General features: G+C 40.8%; 1 protein-coding gene across 1 annotated transcript; it reads right to left on the reverse strand.

Annotated features, from left to right (window-relative positions):
* On the reverse strand, nt 1-27,283 carry LOC118432346 (phosphatidylinositol 3,4,5-trisphosphate-dependent Rac exchanger 2 protein-like). The gene is made up of 34 exons (XM_035843896.1): nt 26,930-27,283; nt 26,199-26,393; nt 24,022-24,126; nt 22,304-22,405; nt 21,621-21,782; nt 20,865-21,007; nt 19,706-19,863; nt 18,989-19,138; nt 18,307-18,451; nt 17,338-17,438; nt 16,746-16,899; nt 16,007-16,155; nt 15,414-15,544; nt 14,575-14,709; nt 13,645-13,793; nt 13,018-13,103; nt 12,437-12,579; nt 11,672-11,789; nt 11,033-11,155; nt 10,445-10,563; nt 9,896-10,054; nt 9,069-9,267; nt 8,285-8,492; nt 7,520-7,736; nt 7,017-7,107; nt 6,062-6,193; nt 5,879-5,920; nt 5,237-5,454; nt 4,556-4,658; nt 3,972-4,115; nt 3,148-3,380; nt 1,874-2,067; nt 1,351-1,521; nt 1-186 (listed from the first exon to the last, which is right to left on the reverse strand). Exons 1-34 carry the CDS (start codon nt 27,056-27,058, stop codon nt 126-128), a joined length of 4,869 nt encoding a protein of 1,622 aa, XP_035699789.1. The 5' UTR covers nt 27,059-27,283; the 3' UTR covers nt 1-125.
* Nucleotides 27,284-27,329: the final 46 nt, after the last annotated feature.

Consider the following 27,329-nt stretch of genomic DNA (forward strand, 5'->3'; position numbering starts at 1 on the left):
GCTTTGAATCGAACAACAATAACAACATTATTACAGGCATCCTAAATCCAGTATTGTGCCACCTTAAGGAATAAGTCCTATGACAATACACAGTCATGTACACCGGCAGCACCAGTGGTGGAATGTCAGGTAGGCTTCCTGCCTTCCGCCTCTGGACTGCTGGTGTCCTGGCACAAACTGTATAACCTGTTGAAGAAACAGATATTCTGTACACATATATAATGTGGAATCAAAAGATCTGATTTCATCTACATTTGTACCTCTTAGTTCAACTTTCTAGTGCAGAAGATCTCACAACCAGTTTCAAATTTCTGTTCTTCTCGATGTTTCATTTAGTGTTACAATGTATGCTGGCCCATTCTTTGATATTATCGTCCCATTTCTCTATTGCGTACCCCTATTTCTTCTTCCCTGGATGGTTCCTTTTGGCCTGCATGATAGTTTTGGCTAGTCCTGATGAGCGTAAAATATTTTCTTTTCTTTAGGCCACACCAATTTAATTTCTTGGTTCACGGATTCGCTCGAGCTCACTCCTATTTTTTGGAAAAAAAAAATAACAATGAAAATTACCACTCAGCAAATTTTTACCATTAATGAAACCATTCACCAACTTTCTGGGGTAGCAAATTGGCCTTTATATTATAAGCTCCTTAAAGTGTGGGTACAGGTGCTGTTGCTGTACAATAGTAGTGTTTTTGTACTTTTTTCAAGCTGAAAACTTTTTTTCTTTATGTTTTGGAATAGTCGTTACCTTTACCCCAAGCATTTTACAAGTTTTATTTTTATTTTATTTTCGCCCTCTCGCTCCATATTTTTTATGAAAAAATCCGTGAACCAAGAAATTAAATTGGTGTGGCCTTACTGTGAAAAGGAGGTTTTTGCACAAACTGATGTAGATGTATTTGGGGGAATAATAATTCTTTTACAAGTGCAGAGACTTCTATAGTATGTGGCATCATGTGGCACAATCGGTAAGGTGTTTGGCTCAAACCCCAGGGGTTCTGGGTTTAAAACAGCTGATGTGCATCTTTCCTCACTTCACTCAGGTATAAATGAGTATCTAGCTTTGGTTAGCGCTGTCCGTTGGATAGGACGTTAAATGGAGGTCCCATATTTGGGAGAGCCACACCTCAAGCACGTTTAAAGAACCCGCCACACTTATCGAAAACAGTAGGGGTCCTTCCCAATGTGAGTGGAGCAAACATTTAAACTCTGGTCTCTGGGTTGAACTCTTGAGAAGGTGATAGTCACCTGTTGTGTCAATCCTTCAACAAATGTAGTAAAACTAAATGAATAAAAATTAAATATGAAATAAAATAAACACCAGAAGCAACATCTTCCACAAAATACCTGGGAATTCCTGCAGGCGTGTTGTCTTCTATCCTGGGGTGCTTGGCTTCATTTTGAACTCTGACCCCTTGGTTCTTGATGATGTGGGCAGCCGTTGCTAGGTAACGGGATGGTAACCCATGGCAACGGGTCAGGATGATGCTCTGCTCTAAGGTAGCCGCACATGAGGTTCTGTAAAAAGGTAAAGAGTCAGTAAAATTTCTTTGAATTTTATATTCCCTAATATTCCAGTAAATTTTGAATATCAACTTAAAAACTTTGTTTTCAGCAAGTTAACATTATTGGTGCCATAAAATTTGAAGAAAAATCTTTACAAGGATTTGTTGCTAGTCCTTGCACTTTAACTTGCTCAAGGCACCTCCTCAAACACAGAAGCCCTACTTTAGGTCCCTTCCAAAAAGCAGGTTCATCCTAAACCAAGATGTCGTACCCACGATTCAACCAGGATCTACCAGCTACCAACTACAAAGTAATTGGGACAATGCTGATACCAGTTGAGCTACAGGGACATCTCTCCACCTACCTGTGGATGCCAGTATTGCACATGAGCAGCCTACAGGCCCCGACACTGAAGCAGAACTCGGATGTGATGGAGACCAGCCCCACCCCCAGCCCATGGTCGATCCCAAACCCTTGTTTCTTCTTCCCCTGCATCACCAGCGTATCCAGCTGCCGCAGAAGCTCGTCAGAGGAGTTCAAAGGTCGCAGGAGCTGAAATTAAAGAAGGTGACCTTAAACCATTTTACCTCATATCACTAAAGAGTTGCTCTTCCATTGGTCGTGACGGAGAACACTGCCAGGTGCTTCGTATAGGTTTTTACAGGTTCCTTGTATCTGCAAAAATTCTTCTTGCTCTTAACGACAAGATCACTGGACTCGAATTCCAGACCGCTTCATCCAGAGGGAGGCTTGGCTCCCTTACTGCTGGACTATGCATAATATAAGGGATCAATATACACTTAACAGGTGACAGTATAATTCCGTACAAACACTCTTATTCCGGAAAACCTTGATAATTCAAAAATAGATTGATCAGATGAATTAATATTTGTAGGTATGATATATCAAAGGATACTGAATATGTACTACTAGGTTGTAATCAGATGTCTCTACGAAAAAAGGTCTGCAGAATTCTGGCTCTTGGTCCCAGAAATCTGGCAGAATTCTTGGTCAGGGTACCAGAATTCTGCCAGAATTCTGGCTCGCATCCAGAATTCTGGCAGAATCCGCAGAATTCTGCAGAATTGGCCTTCTTCATGGAGACATTTAATTGCAATCTATATATTCATCATCCTTTGATACATGTATATCATACCTACAGATATTAATTCATCTGGTTAATCTATTTTTAAATAAATTAAGGTTTTCCGTAATTAAAGTGTTCGTCTGGAATTATACTGTTGCCTGTTACTTGCAAAGCTACATTGTACATTTGATAGTCATAAGATTAACCCACCTTGTCCAGCATGACAACCTTAGCACTAGGGTTACTTGGTAGCTTAGACTTGTCAAGGTGAAATCCTCTGTTAGACAAATGAGAGAAATTTTGTAGTTGTAAGGTCCCTGTATATATAAGTACAATGTATATTGTATATACTACAATACACCCCTTACATGCACACACATCCTTGTATGTAAACATCATGAACACATCTATACATAAGTCTTTGCACACACAAATCAAGTCATCTATTCTCCTTATTTTCTTATCCTTTATTTCTCCTACATGTACGTTTATTCCTACCAATCACACTTCTACATTGCGCAACAGTGCTACATACAATAATCCCATTTTTAGCAGTGCAGTATTACAAAAAGAAGAAAACAACAAACATAATCCAAAATATTCCTGGACCATGATCTAAACTGACAAGTGTAAAATGAAACAGGCAGGAAACAGTTAAACAGAACTGACTTGAACCTCTTATAGAAAGCCTGCGTGTCATGGATGGCTTGCTGGTTAATGTTGTTCTGCATCTGGACAGCATTGACAAAATCCACATCCCAGCTCTGGTGCAGGTTCACCAAGGCTGGGGAAATGAAGAATCACAAACTGTTTTGTTATTTTCTGTCTCTTGAATGCATGCACTCACTTCACCCACTCAGTCAATCACTTACTACCAATCCATCATTCCAACCATCAATTCATCCAATATGGGCAATATGCATTGTTGATTGGTCAAATCCGTATACATCAAGACTTGACCTAATGTCACAATTTCCTCTCTCCTCAATGTACAGTATTGACCCACAGGACAGAGGCATCTGGCGGTCCCATCAAGCCACGACATTGATCTATGTGCAAGAAAATGTCTAAAAAAATCCACTTGCACACTAGTACAACCAAGTTTTGCTTGGCACTAAGCCAGGTAGTGCAGTGCGCAACCTGAAATTTTGCAGAAACTGTTGTAACACTGCTTTTCCCTATCTCTAGCTTATGATGCAGGTTGTCGACTGAGCTACATGTACCTGGCTGAAAAAGTATTTCGAGCACTGAACAGAATAGTTACTCAGTGACTGAGTGAGTGAGATAGAGTGTGAAAGTGACAGTGCGAGTGCACGAGTGAGAGGGTGAGTGCTTGAGTGAGTGAGTGAGTGATGTTTATGAGGACTCCACTCACCCTGGTTGAAGAGAACAGGGCACATCTTGATACTGCTGCCAGCCTGTAGCCTGCGAGGCAGCCTGAGAAACAGGTTTTTCTTCAGGTAGAACACCACCTGTACTCCGGACCTGGTGCCTTCCACACTGTGGGTCAGCTCTACAGCTGGGGGAAGGACACGTCAATCACAGCATAAGCAGTAAACAACAATATAGCACAATACACCAGCTTCGTACAATAGGTACAAGCGGGATTAGCCTAAACAGTGAAGTTTGATTCACTCACACTATACACTGTCAGGAAAGTCCCCTACTCTATTCAATAAGAACTCAACACTCCAACATGGAAATCATCTTATATGCCATATCGTGAGCCAATCCTCTTGTACCTGTCCAAACAAAATGTTCCCATTTTTTCAGTCCCCCCAGGTGACTGTCTTGAGCAGGTTTGACTGTACTCATTTTCATCTGAGTCGAGCAAACAAACATGAGGAGCCTATCCAAAGACAACAATGCTGGGTCCTGAACTTTAAGATTCTAAGTCGGCAACCTTAAACCACAAGACCACCTTACCACCTTTCTACAACACATTATAAGAGTAGCTACCTTCATGACAGTCCTGCGGTGAGAGAGTCCTGAAGATAAAGGTAACTTTGTCAAGGTCACTGACCCCAACCACCAAGTCCTGCAGGATAGACTTCTCATCATTCTGGAAGAACAACACAAAATCTTATGTTTATCTGTGACAGCAATTTACATTGTACAAATTTTACACTCTATTTTGATACCAAAAGTAAAGCACTTAATAACAAGCTTTTGGTCAATCCTCTGATCCTTCTCAAGTTGAATGGTATAAAATCTTTATAGCATAATCAAACAGTTAGTATGTAGTATGTCAATTAGTCTTACATTGTACATATGCAAAAACTTAATTGCACGACAATTGTACATGATACAATGTATGATGTATGGCAACAACTATTACACAAAGTACAAAATAGAGGTATAGGATAAAGCTTAGCAAACTAGTTAACATAACAATAAGGGTAACATAATTCTTTGATATAGTACATTGTTTTGTATTGCAATGGAGTAGGCTTTAAATCATTAGTTTCTGTATTCTTTCTAATAGCAAAGCAGTCCTTGATAAGTTCATGTTAAGGGATTTGAATAAGTTTTCCAAAGTTGTACAACATTACTCTACACTAACGTGTGAAGTGATTCCTAAATTTCAGAGGTTGAATGTTGAGACCAAAAAACCAGGTCAGTGGTAGCAACTATATTTACCCAATTTGGTGAGAGCATGGCCTGAAACATGACCATGACCCCAATGGAGGCTGTCTGCTCCAGCCACTTGATGCTGGCCAGCTTGTTGTCCATCTTGTACTCCTTCATGTTGTTGAAGGTGAAGTTCAAGGCTGCCAGCAGCTGTTCTGAGAAGGCACACACAGCTGCGGACAGCGCCTGGGAGAACACCACATCCCTCCTGCTGCTAGTGGTGGGGTCTGGGGGACATTAAGGAAATCACAACAAGCCAGATTTGCAATACTATTGCTACATATACAACAAAGTTAAGTTCTCATCACCCATATTACACTGTGTACATCAGTCCTTTATTTTTGACTCCCATTCCCCTTTCCACCTTTGCATTTGGTGCATGTCACACAGTGGCAGCCAGACTCGTAGAGCCTTAAGTCGTAAATTAAGGACAGTTGTAATGAGGGTTACTTGACATCTGTGTACATCATATTTTAGGAAAATGTTACTGAATAGGAACATGTATGTAAGTTAACCAAACAGTCTACCAATAATCTTTTTCTTCGTGAGCAATTTTCAACAGCATATGAGCAATTCAGATAAGTAGTAAATTCATTATTTCTACCAAGAAACCAATAACTACTGTAACAACAGTCCAAATTCGAGTCCTACCTTCTTTAGACAGAATCCCTAGGAACATGATGTGTCTCAGCTCTGTAGAAGAAAACAACATTCTGATCATTCTGTGCTTATTAAAACATCCTACCAAGACGACAATTTTTTTACATCTTATACAGGAACAGCCAAGAGAATGGACTTTCTGCATGGATAAGTAGTTTCAGGCAAAATTCCTACCATGAGCGACTTTGGTGAGTTCTCCCACCAGAGTCTTCACCCCCTCCACAACAATGGTGGTTTCCTTGCCCTCGTGCTGATGTAGGAAGTCCTTGTAACACTCCACAACCTTTCCCAGGTCATGCAGCTTTCCTAGGAGGAGGAACGTAGTACACAAGTATGAGGAAGTACATTTCTTCGGGTAGGTACATGTATTATTTGTTATTAGTAAGTCTCTGGATAATTCACATACCCAGAACATAAGGTATATAGCCTCAGAATCCAAACCTATTTGATAGCTGCCAAGTCTCTCTTGTCCTCTTTCAATTGGTCATGGTGGCATTAGAGTAATGGCAGTTGGAATTGAATGCTCTGTTTGAACAAACTACATGAACCTACATGACTTGTATGTACGGGATATCAACATTACATGTATATACGAAAACACGACCTTAATATGGAATTGCATACATTCCAAGGACATGCTCTGAATAACAATTTTCTTTAGCCGCAACCAAGTGTTTTTTGACAGACCAAATCAAATAGACTGGGATGGGGCCAAACTGATGAACATAGAAGACAACTGATGCACTCATTCTCAATCATATTTGGGATCGTTTCCTTCACACTGCCACGGCGATACAAACTCAGTCATGTTTAGGACCACAATCTTCACACTGCCACAGTGACAACTAGGCTGCAGCACAATGAAGAATTGCCCTCAGAGCAGTTTGACAGTCAATGACCAAACATGGGCTTATAATAAGACAAAAACACTTAGATCTGTGCAACTATTAAGAAGCTAGTGTTCAAATACGTGGAATTTCCAACATTGTAACATGCAGCATACACACTTGATGCGTACAATATTTATGATGGTTGGCATTTCTAGTGGACTTGATACGAAAATCATTTTGCTTCATGCCAGGATGTTTACCAGTAGTATCTACATTTGTATGTGACTGCCAGAACTCACCTCTGAAGTCCCTACAAGGAAAAACTCTCTGTACTGCCTTCAGGGCCTCGTCAACATCTTCACCTCTCAAGCGTTCCCAGAGATGGCATGCCTAGAGTTAACCATCAAAATATCACAATAAGGATGGGAGGACTTTAAAGATAGAGTCATCAGAATCCGATGATTCTGATTTGTCTATGATGTACAACCCGTAAAAATCATTGTAACTATTGTAGTCTTACAGTGACATCTTGTACCCACAGTAAATTGATGTGTTATCATGCCTAAACTAAAGGCAGTTTATCATGGCCAGTTATGTGAAACTGTCTAAACCATCAGCACAGGGATTTCCCCAGAAATTTAGAGCACCAGGATGGGGGAAGTACATGTACTTGAAGTACGTATTGGAAGCTTTGACATTTTGCCTATTAATCATATACAAATGGATGCTATTTCCTGCAAATTAGCTTTACAACCTCCTTGCTTTAAGTGCATTCTTAATTCATACGTAATGTGTAACATACCTGTGCAAGAAAACTGTCCATCTCCCTCTTCACAACCTTGTCTTTCGTCACCACCATTTTGGATGCCCTTCTCCCGATGATGCCCTGGAAGATTCCCTCAAACTCCAGGAAGGTGTTGGCCTCCAGGTCATCCCCACTGCCGCTCCCCGTGGCCACCAGTGGGGGGTGCACACAGCCCACAGGCACCAGCATCTGGTGCTGGTCTCCTGACAACACTCTAAAATACATAGGAAATTTTAAAAAACACTGCATAACCCAGTGTATAGTTAGATGAGTTGACCCGCAGAGGATGCACACAGCCCACAGGCACCAGCTGGTCACCTGACAACACTCTGTAATACGTAGAAAATAAAAAAAAGAAATGCTTTTAAAAAAAGCTGGTAACGTGGCCTCAAATGATGGTGAGAATGAAATGGTGGGAGAGGGTAGTTTGTGAATGACTGGAAGTGCACAGTGTGGTACCACTCCTGTTCTTCAATCGCACTGCTTGATGGATAAAAAATGCCCTCGAGTGATTGATTTTTTCTCTGCAAGACTATTTGGAAGGCTAATCATTCTACAGAAGCTGGCAGATACACTGGCAGGTAGAAGCCCATGAAATCCCGTAAAATACAATCCTATTCTTCATGATGTATTTGCTGTTTGGAAGACAGTATCATCAGATTCTATAGAAGTACAAAAAGACATTTATCAACTGCTAGAAGTACAAAACATATTATCTAGCACAGGCCTGCTGCCTACACTCTTCATGACATCAACACTTACTTAATGATGGTCTCTTCCTTGTGATCCAGATCTCTAACTGCCATCTCCAGCACACACAGGATGTTGTGCATGGAGTCCTGCAGGTTCTTGGTCCCCCCCACGATGTCCTGTAGCCCCCCCTTCCCCAGCCCCATGGCATGTGCTGCCGGGGCCGCTAGGGTCACCATGGTGCAGGTGGTGTGTTCACACACTGTAGGGTTCGAGCCGTCTATATACAGAAGTAACGTTAAATATGAGATTTAATCTAAAAATACACTTCAGCTTTCTTTTGTCTGAGAGACACACCACTAAGATTTGCAGTCATAAACCTGAGGTAGTATACCCAGAATTTCTGCACATGTAATGACTGCATTTAATAATTTGAAATAAATATAAAAGCTACTCAGATTTCCATTTTGATCTGTTATTTGTTTGTTTGTTCAAGCCTTTATCTATAATTCATGAAAACGTTAGATTGGAGTTTAGGACTTTTTATACAGTCATGTACATGTAAGACATACAGAACACACAAAATATAAGAAACTTCTGTCAAGATATCCTTAAAAATGGTAGACATATAGTACTGATAGATCCAAGCATTATTTCCTTACACATACATGTACATGGTATTAAACGACACAGAATGAAAGCAAAGTACATTTGTATACAAAAATGTATATCCCTGGTATACTTTGACTACACATGCATGTACATGTAACATATATTATTTACCAATCATAAATCTGTGATTTTAGATTTATTTCATGTGTATTGTTCTACATTTGTATCTAGACTGAAGATGTACCAGCTGGAGGTTCGGAGTCCTCTGCCCCCGGCTCCTCCTGTGGCTGTGGAGGTAAGGAGTGTGCGGGCCCCAGCAGGCTGATGTCCAGGGTCTGCAGGTGACAGTTCATGGGGCAGAAGTCCATGCTGAGGGGCGGGTTCTGTTTCATCCGCACAGACTTGAAGGACGGCCAGATGTGGTTGGACAGCAGCCGGGAAAACTGGAAAATTTAGTCATTTTAGTTCATTTTATTCACTATCATTTATCGAGGATGTAGCAAAAAACAAAATGCAGTATGAGGCAAGAGTAAAATATAACAAAACACACAACGATTAAAAAAATGTCTTTGGAAAGTGTTGACAATTGCTCTTCAATGCAATTTGTGGACATACTACATGACATTGTATGCTCATAATTTTTGAATGGCAGATAGCTCTTGGGGTAGAGAGGAAAGTGTAGGTGTAGGTTAAAGTGTAGGTTTGGACTCCCTAGAAACTTTTTTGGAACTGCAGGAGCCAGTTTAGTTTCAGACTTAGCCTTAGTACAAATGTAGTTGCCAGACTGTTTCCAGGGCCTATATAGCCCAACTCCGCGGCTCTAGGGCCAATTAACGTGCCCCAAAGGAAATTCTACAGCAGACCCCCCTAAAATCATCCTAGTTTCCCGACTACATGTATTTCAGACTTTGAAGAAGAGAATAACTCAAGAAGGGGTTCATGGATCGTCATAATTTTTGGCAGTCGTACATGTCAATACATGTAACTTAAGTGATGCTAATGTTTACTTATGCCTCTAGCAGTATACAAAATGTATACATGTAAGGGGGTGTAAAATGATGAATAGCAGACCTTCTGGTAGGCTTTTATCTTCCTCTGGAGGATTTCCTTCCACTTGTCTTTACTCATCTGCAGCCAAGACTTCTGCCCTTCGTCCATCCTGGCAGGGAACGGGAGAGCCTCCAGCTCAGCCAGGAACTTCTGGTCCTCCTCCAGGTACAGGGTCACCAACTGTGCCACAGACATGCAGGGATAGAAATTCGTTTTTAGGGATAGGTGCAGTGGCAAGGAAAAGGAAATCAAAGTGATCTTGATCCAGTTGTAGCTCAATGAAGAGCTCATCTTTCACTGGTCATGACAGCAAAGACAGATGCTATGTACAATATCTAAAGGTTCATTGTACCAGGGAAATTTCCTTAATCTTTTTGACAAGCAATGAACAATGAACTGCATGTAATAGTACCTTAATATGTAACCCTAAAAAATATCTATAGGTGCACAAATGCATCCACAGTCAAGGCTAGGTACACTGCTTCAATATTGGGTGCACAAAAGTACACATCATGCATCCATGATTTCATGAACCGTAACTTAATAATCAGAAAGTACCAGACTGAGTACCTTGGCAGGAATGGTGAAGGTAGTCTCCGACTCCTTCATGCTCTCCAGGACCTGGTACCTAACCCCACCACTGGCCTCATACTCGTAAACAGCATAGTGTTCCAGCCCACTGTTTTGAACTGCATGGAAGAGCAGCATTTCCTTCAGTTGTAGACTTCTCCATTTAGATGTTTGGGGTACAAACTTTTAATGTGTCAGACAATAATGTTCTCAATAGCATTTCTTCAAGTACCAAAATAGTAGGCTCTATTAGAGAATTTTTGGAAAAACATCTACAGGGTCGACATCAAACGAGAAACGTTTTGAGTCTTACTTTCGACAGACTGATTTTGAAAATTTTCCACAAAAATGCTTTTAAAGCTTTCCATCCTAACCCCAGACCGCGAGAAAGACCCATAAAGTGTTGTAGAGACTTGAATGTGAAAGGCAAAGGATTTAGTTTTGCAGAATCTATCTGGGCCCTGGACGGAGGACCTAATAACAAAGAGGAGCAAGGGGCCAGCTCCTTGGCAAGACACTTACTATAATAGGCAGAAGTTTTTAAAATGTGCCCAAGAAAAAAAGGTACAGGAGACCATTGTTGCTTACCATGCAGGGTGATCTTGTTGGTAGGCCCTGTGACAGTTTGAGACAGTGGACGTGGGGAGGAGGGAGACTTGTTGTCAGCCGTGGCCCCGTTAGAGTCAGACTTCACGGAGTCTCCTCCTTGCTCTGTAGAAAAGGTAGAAAAAAACTTGATTTCTGTCCATCATATCTAAAATATATGAATATTTCATCATTATTGTCTATCATTGGAAAGCTATTGCCCGTCGGGCCATGAATCCAAAACTAATGCAAGCAAACAAAAAAGGTCTGGCCAAAAATGAAGTTGCTTTCATCATGAAATCTAAACGGTCAGTATTATAACTAAACACACAGAGACAGTACGGTATCCCAAACATACAACAGATTCTTCATTTTTGTTCCTTCACATCTTCTTCTTTGACTTTGGAATTGATCTTGGTATTGTACGGCATTAGTATCCATTTTGCGATATTGTTTTGCAAAGTACTGCATACATCTACTTGTTTCGCATCTGAGTTGTATGACGTACAGTATGATCAAAAAAAATTTTGTGAAACGAATTTGAATGAAAAAAATTCATGCTTGCATGGATGACAGCCATATAATAGAATGAAAATGGTCTAACTGTCTAAAGGAAACATTTGAAAGCCAGTTGTACCACACCTTGAGAGGTTGACGCTTCCCCATCAGTGCTGCAGTCCTTCCTGAACCCTTCCTGCACACTGCTGACTGGAGACAGACGTTTGCGGTGCAGGGATTTCCCCATCCTGTGCATGTGAGTCTGCAACAGAAACTGGGATCAAAACTGTGACCTTCCTTAATTAGTTTCTCATGAAACCAATAAATACTGACTGACTTTTTTTAAAGACTGGACTATAAGATTTGATTCACTCACGCCGGGATTGACCTCTAGTCTTTTCGATAAGTGTGGTTGGATCTTTAACTTGCTTCAGATGTGGCTTTCGGTTTCCTTAAATATGAGGCCTACAACTTTTCATGTCTCCATGTAGGAAATCAGTTAAACCTGAGTCAAGTGAGAAAATAGGTGTACTTCCTAAAGTTCCTTTCCAAAGGGGAAAACATAGGGCCTATTAAGAATTTGAATCTTAGTTCCTTTCGAATTTAAGTCATCAACCCTAACCCCCTTGTCACCTTTCTTTGATTCTTTCTTTTGTCACGATGGCCAGGTAGTGAGTCAAGAAGTAAGGAGAAAGACATGATGTTTGCGGAGATGATAAACTTTATTTCAGTGCTCAAGCTGGACAATCTGGACACGTCTTCCCCTGTCACCGTCTCTAGCTCGAATCCCATTCCCTGCCATGTGTTACTTACCTGACCCTCTACATCTGATCCCAATTACCCGGGTAACACGTCCCCACTCCAGGGGTGATCACGATGTCACCTCGTCATCAAAGTTGTGAACATTACCTCAGACTTTGCCCTCATGAGCCCATGGGAGATACGTTTGATGGCACAGACCACAGTGTCATGTGGAGCACAGGAGACGTCCTTCCCGTTCACCTGCAGGATGCTCTGTCCTGGAAACAGGCCTGCCTTACCAGCTGGGCTGTCTGAAGGAACGGCACAAAGACGTCCATCAATAGTGCCAAAATATAATGGCATAATTCCACAGATACCTACGAAATTTTGGGAATTCTTAGGCTCGCCCCATAAGGCGTCGCCAAAAAAATCAGTTAACATACAATTGATTTAAAGGCATTTCATAGATTGCAAATTTGCAAAATTCATGCAGTATCTGGAAGAATGTTTCGACACAAACTGAGACAGTAATGACAATGGGTTTGCGAATAAAAGAAAAGTTAGAGATAAAAAGACCCCAGTTGGCAATTTGCAGAAGAGAAACAAGACTGCAACATAACTGTGTTTCACCAAGGTTAGGTTGGCCTGCTGTTTGCAGAATGTAATAGGCATGCATATGCTCTATTCCTGAACAGACAGAACATACATAAGTGTTATCTAGCTCAAGACGATTTGTACAGTAGACCTACCTGTCTTGACATGGTGAACCACACATGGGTTACTGCCTCGGACCTGGAAACCCAAGTCTTGTCTTGCTTGGACGATGGATGTAGTGCTGCAATGTAGAACATACAATGTACAAAGGAAATTTAAACTGCTGTTCACTTCACAAAAACATAATACAAATAATGTTTTTTTTCTTATCAAGAGTATAGAGATATGGAAATCTTTTAAGTCTTTTTAAGAGTCAAATTCAAGTTGGAAAAGATTAATCATATTCTATCAAAGATACAGGTTCCGCTGCAGCACTTAAGAAGGAGCTTCAATGCCTATTATCAAACTTGACCTTAAGTTTGTCTTCTAGACACCAACTACCAAATGTCATGAAGATCCATCAATAGCTTCTCAAGTTATGACAGACGAAACTTCATCTAACCAACACTTAAAGAAAGTTGGAACGTACATAATTATGTACTCAAATGTCATTTACCAAGACCCAGATGAATTTTCATGTAATAAGTTTCATGAGATATACACACATGTACTCACAGCCACTCCACCACAGCACAATGGAAAACATTTAATTAAACCTTCATGGCAAAGGTAACATTAGAAACCGCACTGTATATATCTCCTAAAGATTCTGCAGCACTCACTCTTGTTGCTGTGCTGCGACTGTAATATAGAGTACACCACTCTGGGTACAGGCAGACTGGATGAGGGCCTTGATATTGTTTGAAGTCAGGTGGAACGAGTAGTGTCCGTCAATGGCCTTCACCACCATTCCAGGATACAGACGAGCTTTCTGTATGTAAGAACAAGTTGTTTTGGTAAGCTAAAACAAAGATCATGAAGTCCTTCAACCTTGAGGCTTCGCTGTAAACTGCCTGGGCAAGAAAGCAGGTATCTAATCAAAATGCAGCTGTAGCCGAATTGTGGTTTACAGGGTCAGATACAGCACAAAGTTAAGACAAGCATCACACCGACATGTATTAGGAGTCTTTATCTATTTGTTTATTATCTTAATTTCTTTATCTGTTTGTTTGTTTCACACAACCAGCAAGCTTAACCAGATTTTGAAGAAAGACACGTAAGACTGGGCCATAAGGTTTGAGCTACACACACTAGGAAAGGCCCTGATCTTTTTTAAATAAGTGCTCTGGCTTTTTTTAATGTGCTCATCAAGGTACGGCTGTCCTCAAACAGGGGCCATTGGCTTTAAGTCCCATCCAAGAGATCATCCCAAACAAATTCTAACTCAAGGATCTGAGTATTCCAATATACGTCAATGAAGGTTAGACAGCCAGGTAATAAGATATGCCAAAAGCAGTACTCAAGCAACTGGAAATGATTTTGGAAACGGCCAGGCGTTTCAATTAGCATCCACTAGTTTTCGTCAGTGACACTGAAGTAATCTGGAAGAAACAAGTATTTTATACCCTATTAACTATGAATGAAGACAATTTTAGATGTCCAATAGGAAACCTGTAAGACAAATTCAGGCTGAAGACCATTTGGATTCCAATGGAAAACATTAAAAGGTAAGGCAAAGTCAAGCGGAGTATTCCAATGTTTCTGTAACAAACCTGTGCAGGGGACTGATCCGCTACCGTGACGACCAGCAAGCCTTGGTCAGCCTTCTCCAGATGGAACCCAACCTTCCCATCATGCACTGGGACTGCAAGGGTCCTGGCTGTGAAGCTGCCCACTTGTCGGAAATCCTGGATGTCACAGGTACAGAATACATTTTTTTTGTTATTTTGCCAGAACTGAGGAGAATGATAAAAAGAATAGATAACATCATGTGAAACAAGGTCTACCTAATTCTTAAAGATAGCAAAGAACTATATATGCAACACTTTGAATATATCTCATACATTGTACAAGTACATGTTCATTTACATGCAGGTGCCAAGCTTTAACTACCTTTGTATTTCTTTCCGATTTATAATTGCAAAGTACGTATGTAACTGCTATATACTGCAAAATTTGGGAAAGAGTACAGACTGTCAGTACATTGTAGTTGAACATACACCACTACCAGTAGACTAGCCCCCTGCTGTAGTAATTGCACAAAGTTGTGTGCAAGCATTCACTTATTTAATACAGCTGATCCATAGAATATCAATAAAAGAATTTCCACACTGCAAGTAAAAATACATAGAAACGTGTCATCTAAATTTTAGGCAAGTGAAAAGTTGGTCTTTCCCTATAGGGTGCATGGGAGTGAGTTTGTTTTTTTAAATTTGTCTGCTGCTGCTGCTAGTCCCTTGACCTCTAACCCTGGCCATATTCTTACATGGCCAAACTGACAATCATGTACAAATAAATACAGCCCCCCCCCCCCCCCCAAAGAAATGCTGCCTGTACCTAAAAGGTATGTGTAGGAGACTAACTGTCAGGTGATAAACGAAGAAGATGGTACCATTTTGGCTGCAGCGGCCCCACTCCCACCAGTAGCAGGCTGCTTGCCCCTGGCTGAGATCCCCTCCATCTCCTCATCAGCGTAGAACCGGAACAGCAGAGAATCATCCTTAAACTTGTACTTCTCCAGCACTAGTGGCAAAAATAAACTGATTTGGGGGAAGCTCACATTCACCAGACCAACTTTGTAGGGCAGATGTCACAGGTGGGCTCAAAATGGGTAATTCAATATAATTTTGTGCCATGTAAATGTTGGCATATTCTGAAGACTTTTACTAGGGTTAGGAGGAACAGATAGGGCCTAAGCTTTCCACTTTGGGGGGAAAATTTGCCAGTTCAGCAGTTAAGTTAGCGTAGAAGCAAGGTTAGAACCTCCCCGACGGAAGTCAGGTACCCATTTTTACACCTGGGTGAAGTGATGAAGGTCGCATAAAGTGCCTTTCCAAAGGGCACAATGTCGAGGGCACGGTGGCTTTTGAACCTCTAGATTCCAAGCCAAATGCTGGAACCAGTTATGCCACACATGACACCACAGTTAAGCCACACATGACACCACAGTTAAGCCACACATGACACCACATTTACAGTATTTACCATGATGCATGAAGCCACTGTCACACAGAGCCTGCCCCAGCATGACCGCCTCCTCCCTGGTCTTACAGTCTCCCTGTTCCACCAGCCAGTCCACCAGCCGACTCGCTACCATCACCGACTTGTGGGTCCGCAGGTAGTGGTCCTTATTCCTGAGGGAAATATGTAGAAATTTATATCTGTAGGTATATAGAAAGGTCCTGTTTTTGAGAACCATAATTTGAGCTAGTGTAATGGCCTAGTGGGTAGAGTGTTCACCTTGCATTCAGTACGTCATGCCGGGTCACACCAAAGACTTTTGGGAAGGGGTAAAGAGGTTGAAAACACACCACTATCAGTGGACTAGCCCTCTAGCCTGCTGTAATGATTGCACAAAGTTGTGTGGCCTGAGGATACTGAAACAAAGATAGGCACCACCCTATGCGCCATCAGGTGCAGTATGGACTGTCTTTGACTTTGATACCTTGAGCACATTTAAGAATTCACCACACTTATCACAAAGAGTAGGGCTCCTTTCCCATGTAAATGGCTCAAAATCTACAGTCCTAGGGTCGCACCTTGAGCATGAATCTATTGTCATATTGAGTTCACCTGAGTTAGCGCCAAATGGCAGCAGTTCCAGACACATACGATTTTTTAGCCCATTGTAAGCTCCTCGTAATTCAGCCCATGGCTGCGAAAAGATATTAGTTGGCTCACACAAGAGTAATTATTATCATATATGAACAATAATGCCACATACTTGATGAGAGGGTTGAAGAGCCCATGCAGTCGGCAGTAGATGTGGATGCCCTTGGCGATCATGTCCTGCATCTCGCTGCGACCTTTGTACGTCCCGTCATCGTAACGGAACCTGTACAGCAGCGGCTCGTTCTTGAAGTGATGTTTATCAGCAACTGGTGGTGAGATACAAATAAAGAACTAGCAACAAGAGTTCTCTAGATGGTTTGTTAAGAAAAAAGCACTCTTTTCTAATTCAGGATACAGCAACATTGCCAAGTCAGCATCCAGCATTGCTTTATGTTCTTCCCTTCACTCAAAAGTCTAGCAGAAAAGTTTTGGCTTATCAAGTACTAGAAGGATATTACAAATGTATGTACAGTACATCAGCTTTCGAACAAAACAGGTAATAAAAAAAAATGATACATTTTACAGACATGAGCAAACCTGACACTTAAGAAAGTACTGGAGGAGGAGGTCGGTCTGAAGGACCACAAGCTGCTAGCCACCAAAAATTGCTAGACAGAAATGCATGGTCTGATGCATCATTAATCGCACCTCTTACGAGGATGAACAGAACTGAACTGAAGTTACAATCCCTCCTGTGTACCCACCATGGTGTATGATACCGTTCTCCAGCAGCAGCTGTCCAAGGTGAACGCCTTCCTCCACAGAGTTGATCTCTCCTAGCTCCTTCAGCCATGACACAAACTCGCTATAGTAGTATGCAAATCAACCATCACTTCAGTATCAACACATTTCACACAATTTCAAAAGTAATTAACAAGGCCTAGGAAAAAATGTTGGGTTTCGAGTTTCCTGAACAGCGCTAACTTTCTTTAGGACGAGCTACTGTAAATGCATTTAAGTTTGCAGGGATTTGATTTCGCGGTAGCGGGAAAAAGGACTTTTCGCGGTGGTTTTAGTTCCGGGTAGCATCGTGCACTGTAGCATCTTACTGCCATGGAAAAATGTTTGCGGTGGTTTTAAATTCGCGTTGAAGCGGCCACCGTGAAAACCGCGAACATTAAATCACCGCGAAAGTTTCTGCATTTACAGTATGCCATGGAAAGGGACAAGGGATTTTCAATCAATTTTGAAGTCAATTTCAATGCGCAGTACTTGAAGCGTGGTCAAATCATTCCATGGAAGTTCATGCGATAAAACGTTAAAGCCTGTGCAGTATCGTAAAATATGGACCAGTCCAGGACACCTGTATGGACAAGCATTTATAGGCAGGTATACCATAAAGCCCTAAACACACTAAAGGTGTGCTCCAACCGCACTTGTGCCAACTTGCTTCACTGCGGGGTTCGAAAGATACTCAACGAATTTCAGAGATAAAGTACGAATTTTCTTTCTTTTTGTGAATTTTGTCGTCTTCTAAATCATGCTTATACAAATTATGCAAGATCTAAATTATAAAAAAAAAAAAACGGATAGAATACCAAAATAGTGACGCAGTGAACAAACCCCGCAGTGACGCAAGCTTGACACAAGTGCTGTGGGAACTCACCTTAATATACAGAATGTACAAATTTAAAATGTATGTGCTTGTATAGGAGCAGTCTTGTCCCTCCCACCTGCCTACAAAGCACTTGTGGTATGTCCTGAGGTGGTATTTCCTGTCCCTGATGAGGCTGGTGTTGCGGTTCATCAGGTGGTACAGCCGCTCACCCTTCTCTGAGATCAGGTTCCAGGTGTCTCTCTGTAAGGACTGCTTCACACCTGGTAAACAATCATGGCTCAGTCAACAATTATGAATTACTGTAACAACAAAAAATCATGTTCACAATTTTTGTTTTTGGGATATTTTATGTTCTCCTCCCGTACCATTCAGCAGTTTTTGTATTTGAGAATTGTGGCAACTGCACGGGAATCATTGTGAACACAAAATGGCCTATCTTTAATGAAATTTAGTTTTAGGAAATTTGATGTCTTTTGAAATTATAGCCATATTGTAGCCCATCTTGTTAAGAAAATATATATCCATCTTCACTGCTTAAATGACATCAGACGTATAATTTCAATTCAAATGAGTGTAAGAAATATAGCATTCTTTACATGAAGCAGCTTTTGAGAATGCATTAAAGCATTTTAGAATAAATTTTTCATTTTTAAAATATCTTATGAATTTGATAAGTTGAAAGTTGAAAGTGATGTACCAGATGTAAACAGGCCTGAAAATCAGGCTGCAACTCTAAGGCTGTTTCAGAGAAATAAATAATATTCATAGAAATTTAAATTTCCAGGGCCTGTACATACTTCTCCTTTTCTCCCTCTCCTGGTAGATAGCCTCCAGCCACTCCTGTTTCTCCTGAGGGGTTTTAGCGATGCACACAAACCACTTGTTCTTGGCGTTGTTGTGAACCTTCCAGCCGTTGGTCACGGTGTACCCACTACTGTGGAAATCAGCTGGAAAACAGGTTTCATATAGTTGAATAGAGAACACAACGCAGTGCGTTCTGTATATCCCAAGGTACTAGCCCGACCATGGGTTGGATCGCCCTCTGGTCTTAAGGCACCCCAACCCGCTAGAGGGCTGGGACGGATATTCAAATATTCAACAGCAATGCACATGGAACATTGGAAACGTACCTTTTTCTTCATCTTATTCTATGGACACCTATTAGATACCAAAAGACACAGACTGGTCCAGAAATACCCATATATAACATTATGACTATCAGGGCCCAGGTATGACATAAACAATGTACCACAATTAATATAACTACAAGTGGGGCAACATCAGTGTACATTCAAACTTGTGTCCACCTCTATATAAGGACACCTTGTCTATCTTCTGACAGAAAAAAACTTCACCCTGCCATTAAAAAAATCTGAAATTAACAACATGGACTTGCAAACAATGAGAGGGAAAGAAAAAAATCTTAAGTTGGAGACCTACGATAACCTGGAACTACAACAGACAACCTTCAGTACCATCACTACTGATAAGTGTGGCAGGAACATCACCCTTACCAGTTCCATCCTCGATGTTCTCTATCTCCATGAGTTCAGTACTGATCCTCCCCCTGAAGATGTACTCATACTGGACCTTAGTCTCCTGGGAGGGGAGCTGCAGCTGCTGCATCATGATGGACTGCCGTTTCGTCAGCGTCTTCTTACCAATCACTCTCCTGTAAAGGAAAACGATTTTTACCTACGCTAAGAATATGTTTTCGGGAGCACTAGTGGGTGTGTTTTGTTTGTTTGTTTGAACCTTTATTTATTCATGAAAGCTCAAATCGGCCTGCAGGCCGCTTTTCATTGAGGTCATGAGGGAAGAGGCAAGGGTCAGACAAAGTATATAACAGAGATAAAGTTACATCGTCTTGAGTCCTTATAAGTCCTATACGTCTATATACATACAAAATACATGAGAGAAACTGCTACATGATTCAAGTCTGATCAATTGGCCGTTCCCATTTACTTAAAGAGTCTCTTAAAGGAAGCCAGAGTTGTGAACATGGTATTTCAAGAAAGGTTTGGGTGGATTGTCTAGTCTTGATATTTGACATGAGGGTAGGCCGTGATAAGAATTGAAGATGATTAGATTATGGGATTCAAAAAAAAAAGATTTAAGTAAAGGTAGTCCAATAGCCTTTTAGAGGCCTCAGGGCCAGTGGGTTGTTATCTACTGTGTCTAGGGCACAGTATTGAAAGGTGGAGCCCATCCCCCTCCTTCCATCGCTTTTTATCTCCCAAACTGAAATCAGGTATGCATTTTATACCTGGGTGGAATTGAGGAAAGTTGTGTAAAGTGCCTTTCCAAAGGACACAATGTCTAGCCCGGAATGCTTGTGTCCGCTAACATAGCCACTCAGGCATTTGATACCACTTGTTTGAAAACAATGACTTTTTTGTTTATGTGGAAGACATTAGACAAGACATGAAAGCAGCAATGGGCTTAAGTTGTGCACCTTGTATCCATACCACTACTTGTGCATCAATATTTCATAACAATACAAAACAACTGAAGATCATTGTTACCCTGTATTGTCCCCTCCATATTGTTGTCGCTTGTTATGTTTACAAAGTAAATGGGGCACCTTTGTCTTGGGTAGAAAGTCTATCTAAAGAATTCAATTTGAGGGAGTAAGAACAAAACAATTTTCTCGCACAAGCAAAAGGAACTGACTTTGAAATGGAGGGTATTTTCTTGCAGTAGACCAGCAGGTTGTCACACAGGAAGAACACCCTCTCCTGCACATTCCCTGCTGAGATCTTCAGCAACATGCCCTGTTTGATCAGCTCTGTGCAGGTGTTGGTGATGTTGGATCCCTGGAGGAAAAAACAACGAAGTTATCAACCAAGGAAATAGTAGTGCTGTATCTGCCCTTGGTGCTGAAAGTCTGGCATACTGGTATAATTGTTGTATTGAAGGACTTTCAATGTTTTGCTCCTGTACTCGTACACATGTTAATCTTGTATGTGTATTTATCTTTGGTGCTTAAGTAGTATTCGTGGTGTTGTGTGTGTCCCTGGTGCTGAAATCCTTGCACATGGAAATAAAGAAGTTTCCTTCGTAAAGCAGCATTCTTTGCATCTTAAGTGTGCCTTCCATCAATCATTGCGAAATACTTTCCTTGTTATTGAGTATGTTATCAAAACTTGCCATGTTAACAAATACAATGGCCACAGTGTTTGCCTTGTATTTGGTACATCGTGAGCCAATTCATACCGAGACTTTTAAAAACTAGTACATACTGCTATCTCAGCCTGGCACTTAAGAAAGAGTATATCAGTTAAACACATACTAGCCCCTGCTGTAGAGATTGCACAAAGTTGTGTGACCCAGGGCCACAGAAATGGAGATGGACACAATACAAGGGCTGTCTGGTGCAGGAAGGACTTCAACTTTAATTTTTGTGGAATCTCAGAGTTGACCACCCACCTCCCATCCCTCCACTTTAGACTGCCACTCCTCCAGTGCCTCCAGACTCTCCATTCTACGCTTGGTCTCGTTGATCTTGGAGCAGACATCCTTCATGGCTACCAGGGCTCTCTTAACGTTCTCTATGTCAGGGTGCGTCGACACGGTTTGCTTCAACAACTCCTTTTACAGTAGAGAAGATAAAAAAAAACAGAAGTTAATGTAATGTTACATAAAAATGGCAAACAGTGCTTTTTGTATTGTATTCCTTTGTACTAGTAGTGCAAGGGGCTGGGTAGATCTCCTTTTAATTTATGAATTAGTAAAGTCAGTATTGATTGTTCCTTTTGATTGCACCCCTTGTTACGCATGGCTTGTGCATAAGGTTATACATTATGTATCAGTGTCTGTATCATGACTACTTTTTAATCAGTGCTATTTCTTAAAACCAAATTTCTTCACATATGTCTTAACCAGGAGGCAGTTTATGGGTATGCATTACAGACAAAGAAACCATTTCAGGCAAATGCTCCCAAATCTCTGTCCTTGCATCTCACAACCTTCTGCAAAAGACCTGTTGAAAATTGGGTGGGAACACTAAGTGCACAATCACACATTTCTGACATGTACATCACTGTTGCCCTTTAAATTGTATGGACAGCAGTTATTATTGAGTCTCTATGCTGAAGAACATTCTGTACTACCTTAAGTAGAAGAGGATACTTGCATATCCTCTGGATGGGGGACAGCAGATAGCCCTCCAGTGGAACATCTGTGGTCTTGTGGCCTCCCAGTAACATACAGGCCTGGCAATATGGAAAGGATAGGAAAATGAAAGAAATTTACATTGAGCACTATGTCACATTCACATTGAGAATACATGTACCACATTTCTTCCAGTTGTTATGTTGAGCATTTCTCTGATAGAAGACAAAGCTGTTTTCACCTCCATGAAAAAGGGAGGCACAGTTTTTGGCACTTCTGTGGGGGTGGGGGAGGGTCCAGATATTTGTGGAGAAAGTAGGTCCTGGAAAGTCAAAGGTCAAGGTTGATTTTAGACCTCCCGGTGGCCGACATTGCTACAGCAGCAGAACCGATGGTTTTTGTATCTTTTGTCCTAGACATGACATGCTGTTGTTTCTTTTGTTTTGATCTCTTGAAGCTTAATCTAAATGTAATAGTATCATTTTGATCCACTGCATTACTCTCACCTCTCAAATAAACGTACCGGTACGTTTATTTTTTTCCGCCTCAAAATCCACCCGGTACGTCCTTATTTTAGACGGTACGTTTATTTTTTTTTTCAAATTGGGCTTTCTTTACTAACCAGGGACCACAAAAATATTGAAAGTTTGGTATTTTCTGCCCATATTTCTGCAGTATTTTTGCTTCAAATTCACTATTTTTCGGACGAGGCAGCGCGGATTTCCCTGCCGCTAGCGCTATGACCCAAACATAACTAGGGATGCGTACCGGTACGCAGGACCGGTTCTGGACTTGCAAAAACGTTTCGGTTCAGGTCCAAAAATACCGGAACACAAGTGATTCGGTACTGGACTCGTAAAAATATATCCTTTTCGTTTTAGACCATCTTTAACCTTCCAAAAATCTTGAAATTTGCGCTGAACAAAGACGAAAACATCGAGGTCACATGCTACACACACAGTCACTAACTTCCGTAAATTCTCTATCAAAACACAGAAATTAACCACCAACCAAACAAATTAAAAAGTTACCAATACTTTTCCACTATTTTTCACCCGTAGTCAACTTGTTTTAATGTTCCAGCAACGAAAAAATCCTTCCAAAACAAAGCACAGCGTTCAATCGGCTCGAAAACATCCGCCATGTTGGATTCATCAACTCACGCCGAATCTCGCGGTAATTCGCGAGAGAATTATATATTTCCTGCAGTACCGTTATTTCTCGATAGGGGGCAGTGTCTATGACCTCCTTGGTTTCTGCAACATTGAAAATAGCACAAGTGGTAAATAAGGTATTCTAAATTGGAATGTTTCTTCAAAATGTTATTTTGTAACAATGATTATAAAATAAACTTCTTTTTTCATTTCTTCAATTTTTATTTTCATTCATTTTTTTTACTTTTATTTTAATCTTTGTTGATGGTGTGACACTCAGATAAGAATATGTGCAATAACATAGGAATTATTCTGTTCATTATTTATACAATTAACTGATATGGTACTGAGGCATAAATAAATAAAAAGAGCCTACCTGCTTATCATCTTCTCTTGGACTGAAGTAGCATGGGCACAGTTTAGATGTCAATTTGGTATTTTTCCGGGGGGTACTTTTATTCCAGGGGGTACTTTTATTAGATTTTGAAGATTTGTCCGGGGGGTACTTTTATTCCAGGGGGTACTTCTATTTGAGAGGTGAGAGTAAATAAACCAAGACTCACCAGCAGAAAGCCTTTAAGGTTCTGGTCCTTCTGAAGCTCCAACAGTAGCCATTGAGCCTTCTCATGGTTACTGCAGTACATCTCATACACACTGAACTCCGACAACTGGAACAACACGCGTACAGAGAACTTTTAACATATAATTCATCCTTCTTGAAAGTACAACATACATTTCTAAAGTCATTTTTCAAAACACCTTTCATCTTTCAGTTCAATTATCCCACAATGAAAATGAAAGTAATAAAAAAATGTCATAAACAGCTGTTGCAATAGAGTTGATCTACTAGTACTGTTGTAAAGATGCTTTTATAATAGGGGTACGTATCAGTACAGAAAACTCAGTTCCAGAGGATCAGGTCGGGACCTGATTATCTGTCAAAACTTGTGAATGGGTGACACTCAGAAACAGTCCATTTCACTACAAAGGATTCTGTTTGGTAGAGTATCCGACGTCCATTGGCGTGTTAAAATCCTATCTTTATGTACTTAACACTTACTGCCTCTGTTTTAACTGTAGAACAGTTTAACTGTTAACAGTTTAATTGTAGAAACTTGTTAAAGATGACCATCAACTCTCCTCTACTTCGCAAGTTATTTTCTTGGATCTGTAAGTCCCAAAACATGTGAATGCATCATGATATTCTACAAACTGTTCATTCTCAAATCCGGCCCAACATCGGGTCTACAGATTTTTTTCAGTTGTTTTTTCTGGACTGGTCAACCAATAAAAATGGTTTTGTACCGGTACATTGTAACTAACTAACGGTACCCAAACCTTTGTCACATGTGTTCTCACATGACCTTTCTTTTATCGTTTGAGCAGCACCACTTGCTATGATTTAATCATAGGTCATATGACTCATATCTCAGATTCCTCCAGTTGTCTGGGCAACAGACTAATCAAATTGCCAACCTTTCTCAAACAAATCCAATGAATTTTGCAATGATGGATTTACAAGCAAATGTCTACAAAACCTCAAATCAACTGCTCAGAGACATCATTTATATTTTACTGTCTACATACATTGTATTTGTGAAAATACCTGGTATTTGGTAACGTTAATCAGATTTATGTGTAATCATCTGGTTAAACAATTCTACACACCAAACACAGGAACTATTATTCAAAAAAAGTTAAAAGATATCTTTGTACTCTATCTCAGACATTTTTACAACATGGCTTTTTGTAATCCTTTCTGGGTTCCAAATATCCATAATATCATGTGGCAGACATATTGTTCTGGGTGGGGCGGCTGGGAGACAAATCTTAGAAATTTTAGTTTGAATGTACACCTCAGCCAAAATCATCTTAGTCATGAGGATTTTCTGACTATAAATTTGCCTTTTGTCTCTTGCAGCTAAACATCCCAAACTGCCCAAGATTATTGAAAATGTTCCCATACATGTACGTTTAGGTTTATGAAGGTCAGGCATTTAGGCATGAATCATGTATATGTAAGCTTTCCCACCACTGCTGGACAATTTTACAGGAAATGACATCTGTTTCACATACAGTCAAGCATTTCCCATCAGTGATCTAAGCTAATAATTTTCATTCAGCTCTTTGGAAATGTTAAACTGTTCCAAGGACATTTCAGAATGTTCTAGGTTATTTGCTCTATACATGTAATCCAGAAAATTTGATTGAGAACAGTTACATCACTGAAGGATCAGGGTTGTCTCAGGGCTCTAGCCAGCTCGAATTTTTTTCCGTCAGCCAATTCCCATTGTCGCAAAAACCGCGAAAATTAAGGTAGAAAGACGGAACTGAGACCTTGAAAAACTGTTTTTTAATGAGATTGTCATATGCGAAAGGGCGCCAACACACAAAGTCAACAATCATAACAATAGCAAGACAAACAGTGTGTGGCTTTCCGACCGTGGACAGCGTCCCCAAGCCGCCTGTAGCTTCCACCAAGAGTTTTTGTCCGTCAAGGTTGACGGATTGGTTAAAAACCTTTCCGTCACACGCAGCAAATTTCCGTCAATTGACGGGAAAATGGACGCTGGCTAGAGCCCTGCCAACTCTAGATCTCTGGCTAGAGCCCTGCCAACACTAGATCTCTGGCTAGAGCCCTGCCAACAATAGATCTAAGGATGCCAGGCTACATCTGAAACCTCTATTATTTCACAGAAAACTTTGTCCAGTGGTATAGTTTAAATAAAAGAATCCCCACATGTTTGAGGAAGCAGGCTCCGATTTCATGACAGGCCTGTGGCTCCGGCTGGAGGCACTCCTTCAGTGTGGAGAGGAGCTTCTGGTGGAGCGTGAGGAGCTCCTCTATGTTGGAGAACAGGATCCAGATGGTCTCCTCTGTGATCAGCTTGTCGTTGTGGGTGGCCATGCGAGAACGCATTCTCTTCAGGAAGGCCTATGTCGTAAATGAGGCATGATTCCAGACATTACAGTATATCATAAACCAATATAAGGTACAAAACATTATGTCATACCTGGGCCATGATAACATTCAATACAGGTGTTTCAGACTAGGAGATACACAGGGTTTTGCTGTTATCACATAAGTTTTGATACAGTAATTCGAATGCACTTTGAGTGCACTGCCTGTGCTGCTGCCAAAAATTGAAAATACCAGATTCAGATGTTGGAATTGCTGTTGTTACAATATCTTTTGAGGACACCACATTTATCTCATCTTCTGGCACATGTTGCATTTTCTGGCCAAGAATTTAACAAATGTCCATCTCCAAACCTGGTGTGTGACTTTCTCAACTAAGAAATCAAGAAATTTTCTCTTTTTCATCACACTTCAAGGAGTAAAGATTACCTTAATCAGTATATTACATGTGTATATCCCAAATCCTAATTTTTATTTAAAAAATGTCCTTCATATAATTTTCATACTTTGCAAATTCTATTAAACTAGACCATCATGAAACCTCTCTTTACCGTGACCAAAAACTCCAAGGTGTGGACATAGTCCTCCTCTGTTTTCAGTATCTCCTTGATCACATGAACCCTCATGCGATCCCTCTTCTCCTGGGCCAAGTCTTCTGGCTGTTTTTCTCCAGTCGCCATCTTCTTCTTTCCAGGTCCACTTCTTTCGACAACGAAACAGAATACCACCCAAACTCTGCAAACCTGGGCGGTACCTGCCTACTAGAACCGACCTGGAATGTAATTTGGTGTCTGGCGACATTCTATCAGCAGTTTCTGGTAAATATGTATCTGTAAAAAGATGAATATTGATGTTTTTGTTGCGAGCTGTCGAGGACGTCACCTTCTCGAAACTGCCGCCACACTGCCGTCTGACCTCTGACCGCCTGGACTAGGCTACTGGGAAGCGGGG

This window comes from Branchiostoma floridae, chromosome 2 (assembly GCF_000003815.2).
Source record: "Branchiostoma floridae strain S238N-H82 chromosome 2, Bfl_VNyyK, whole genome shotgun sequence".
Taxonomy (NCBI): domain Eukaryota; kingdom Metazoa; phylum Chordata; class Leptocardii; order Amphioxiformes; family Branchiostomatidae; genus Branchiostoma; species Branchiostoma floridae.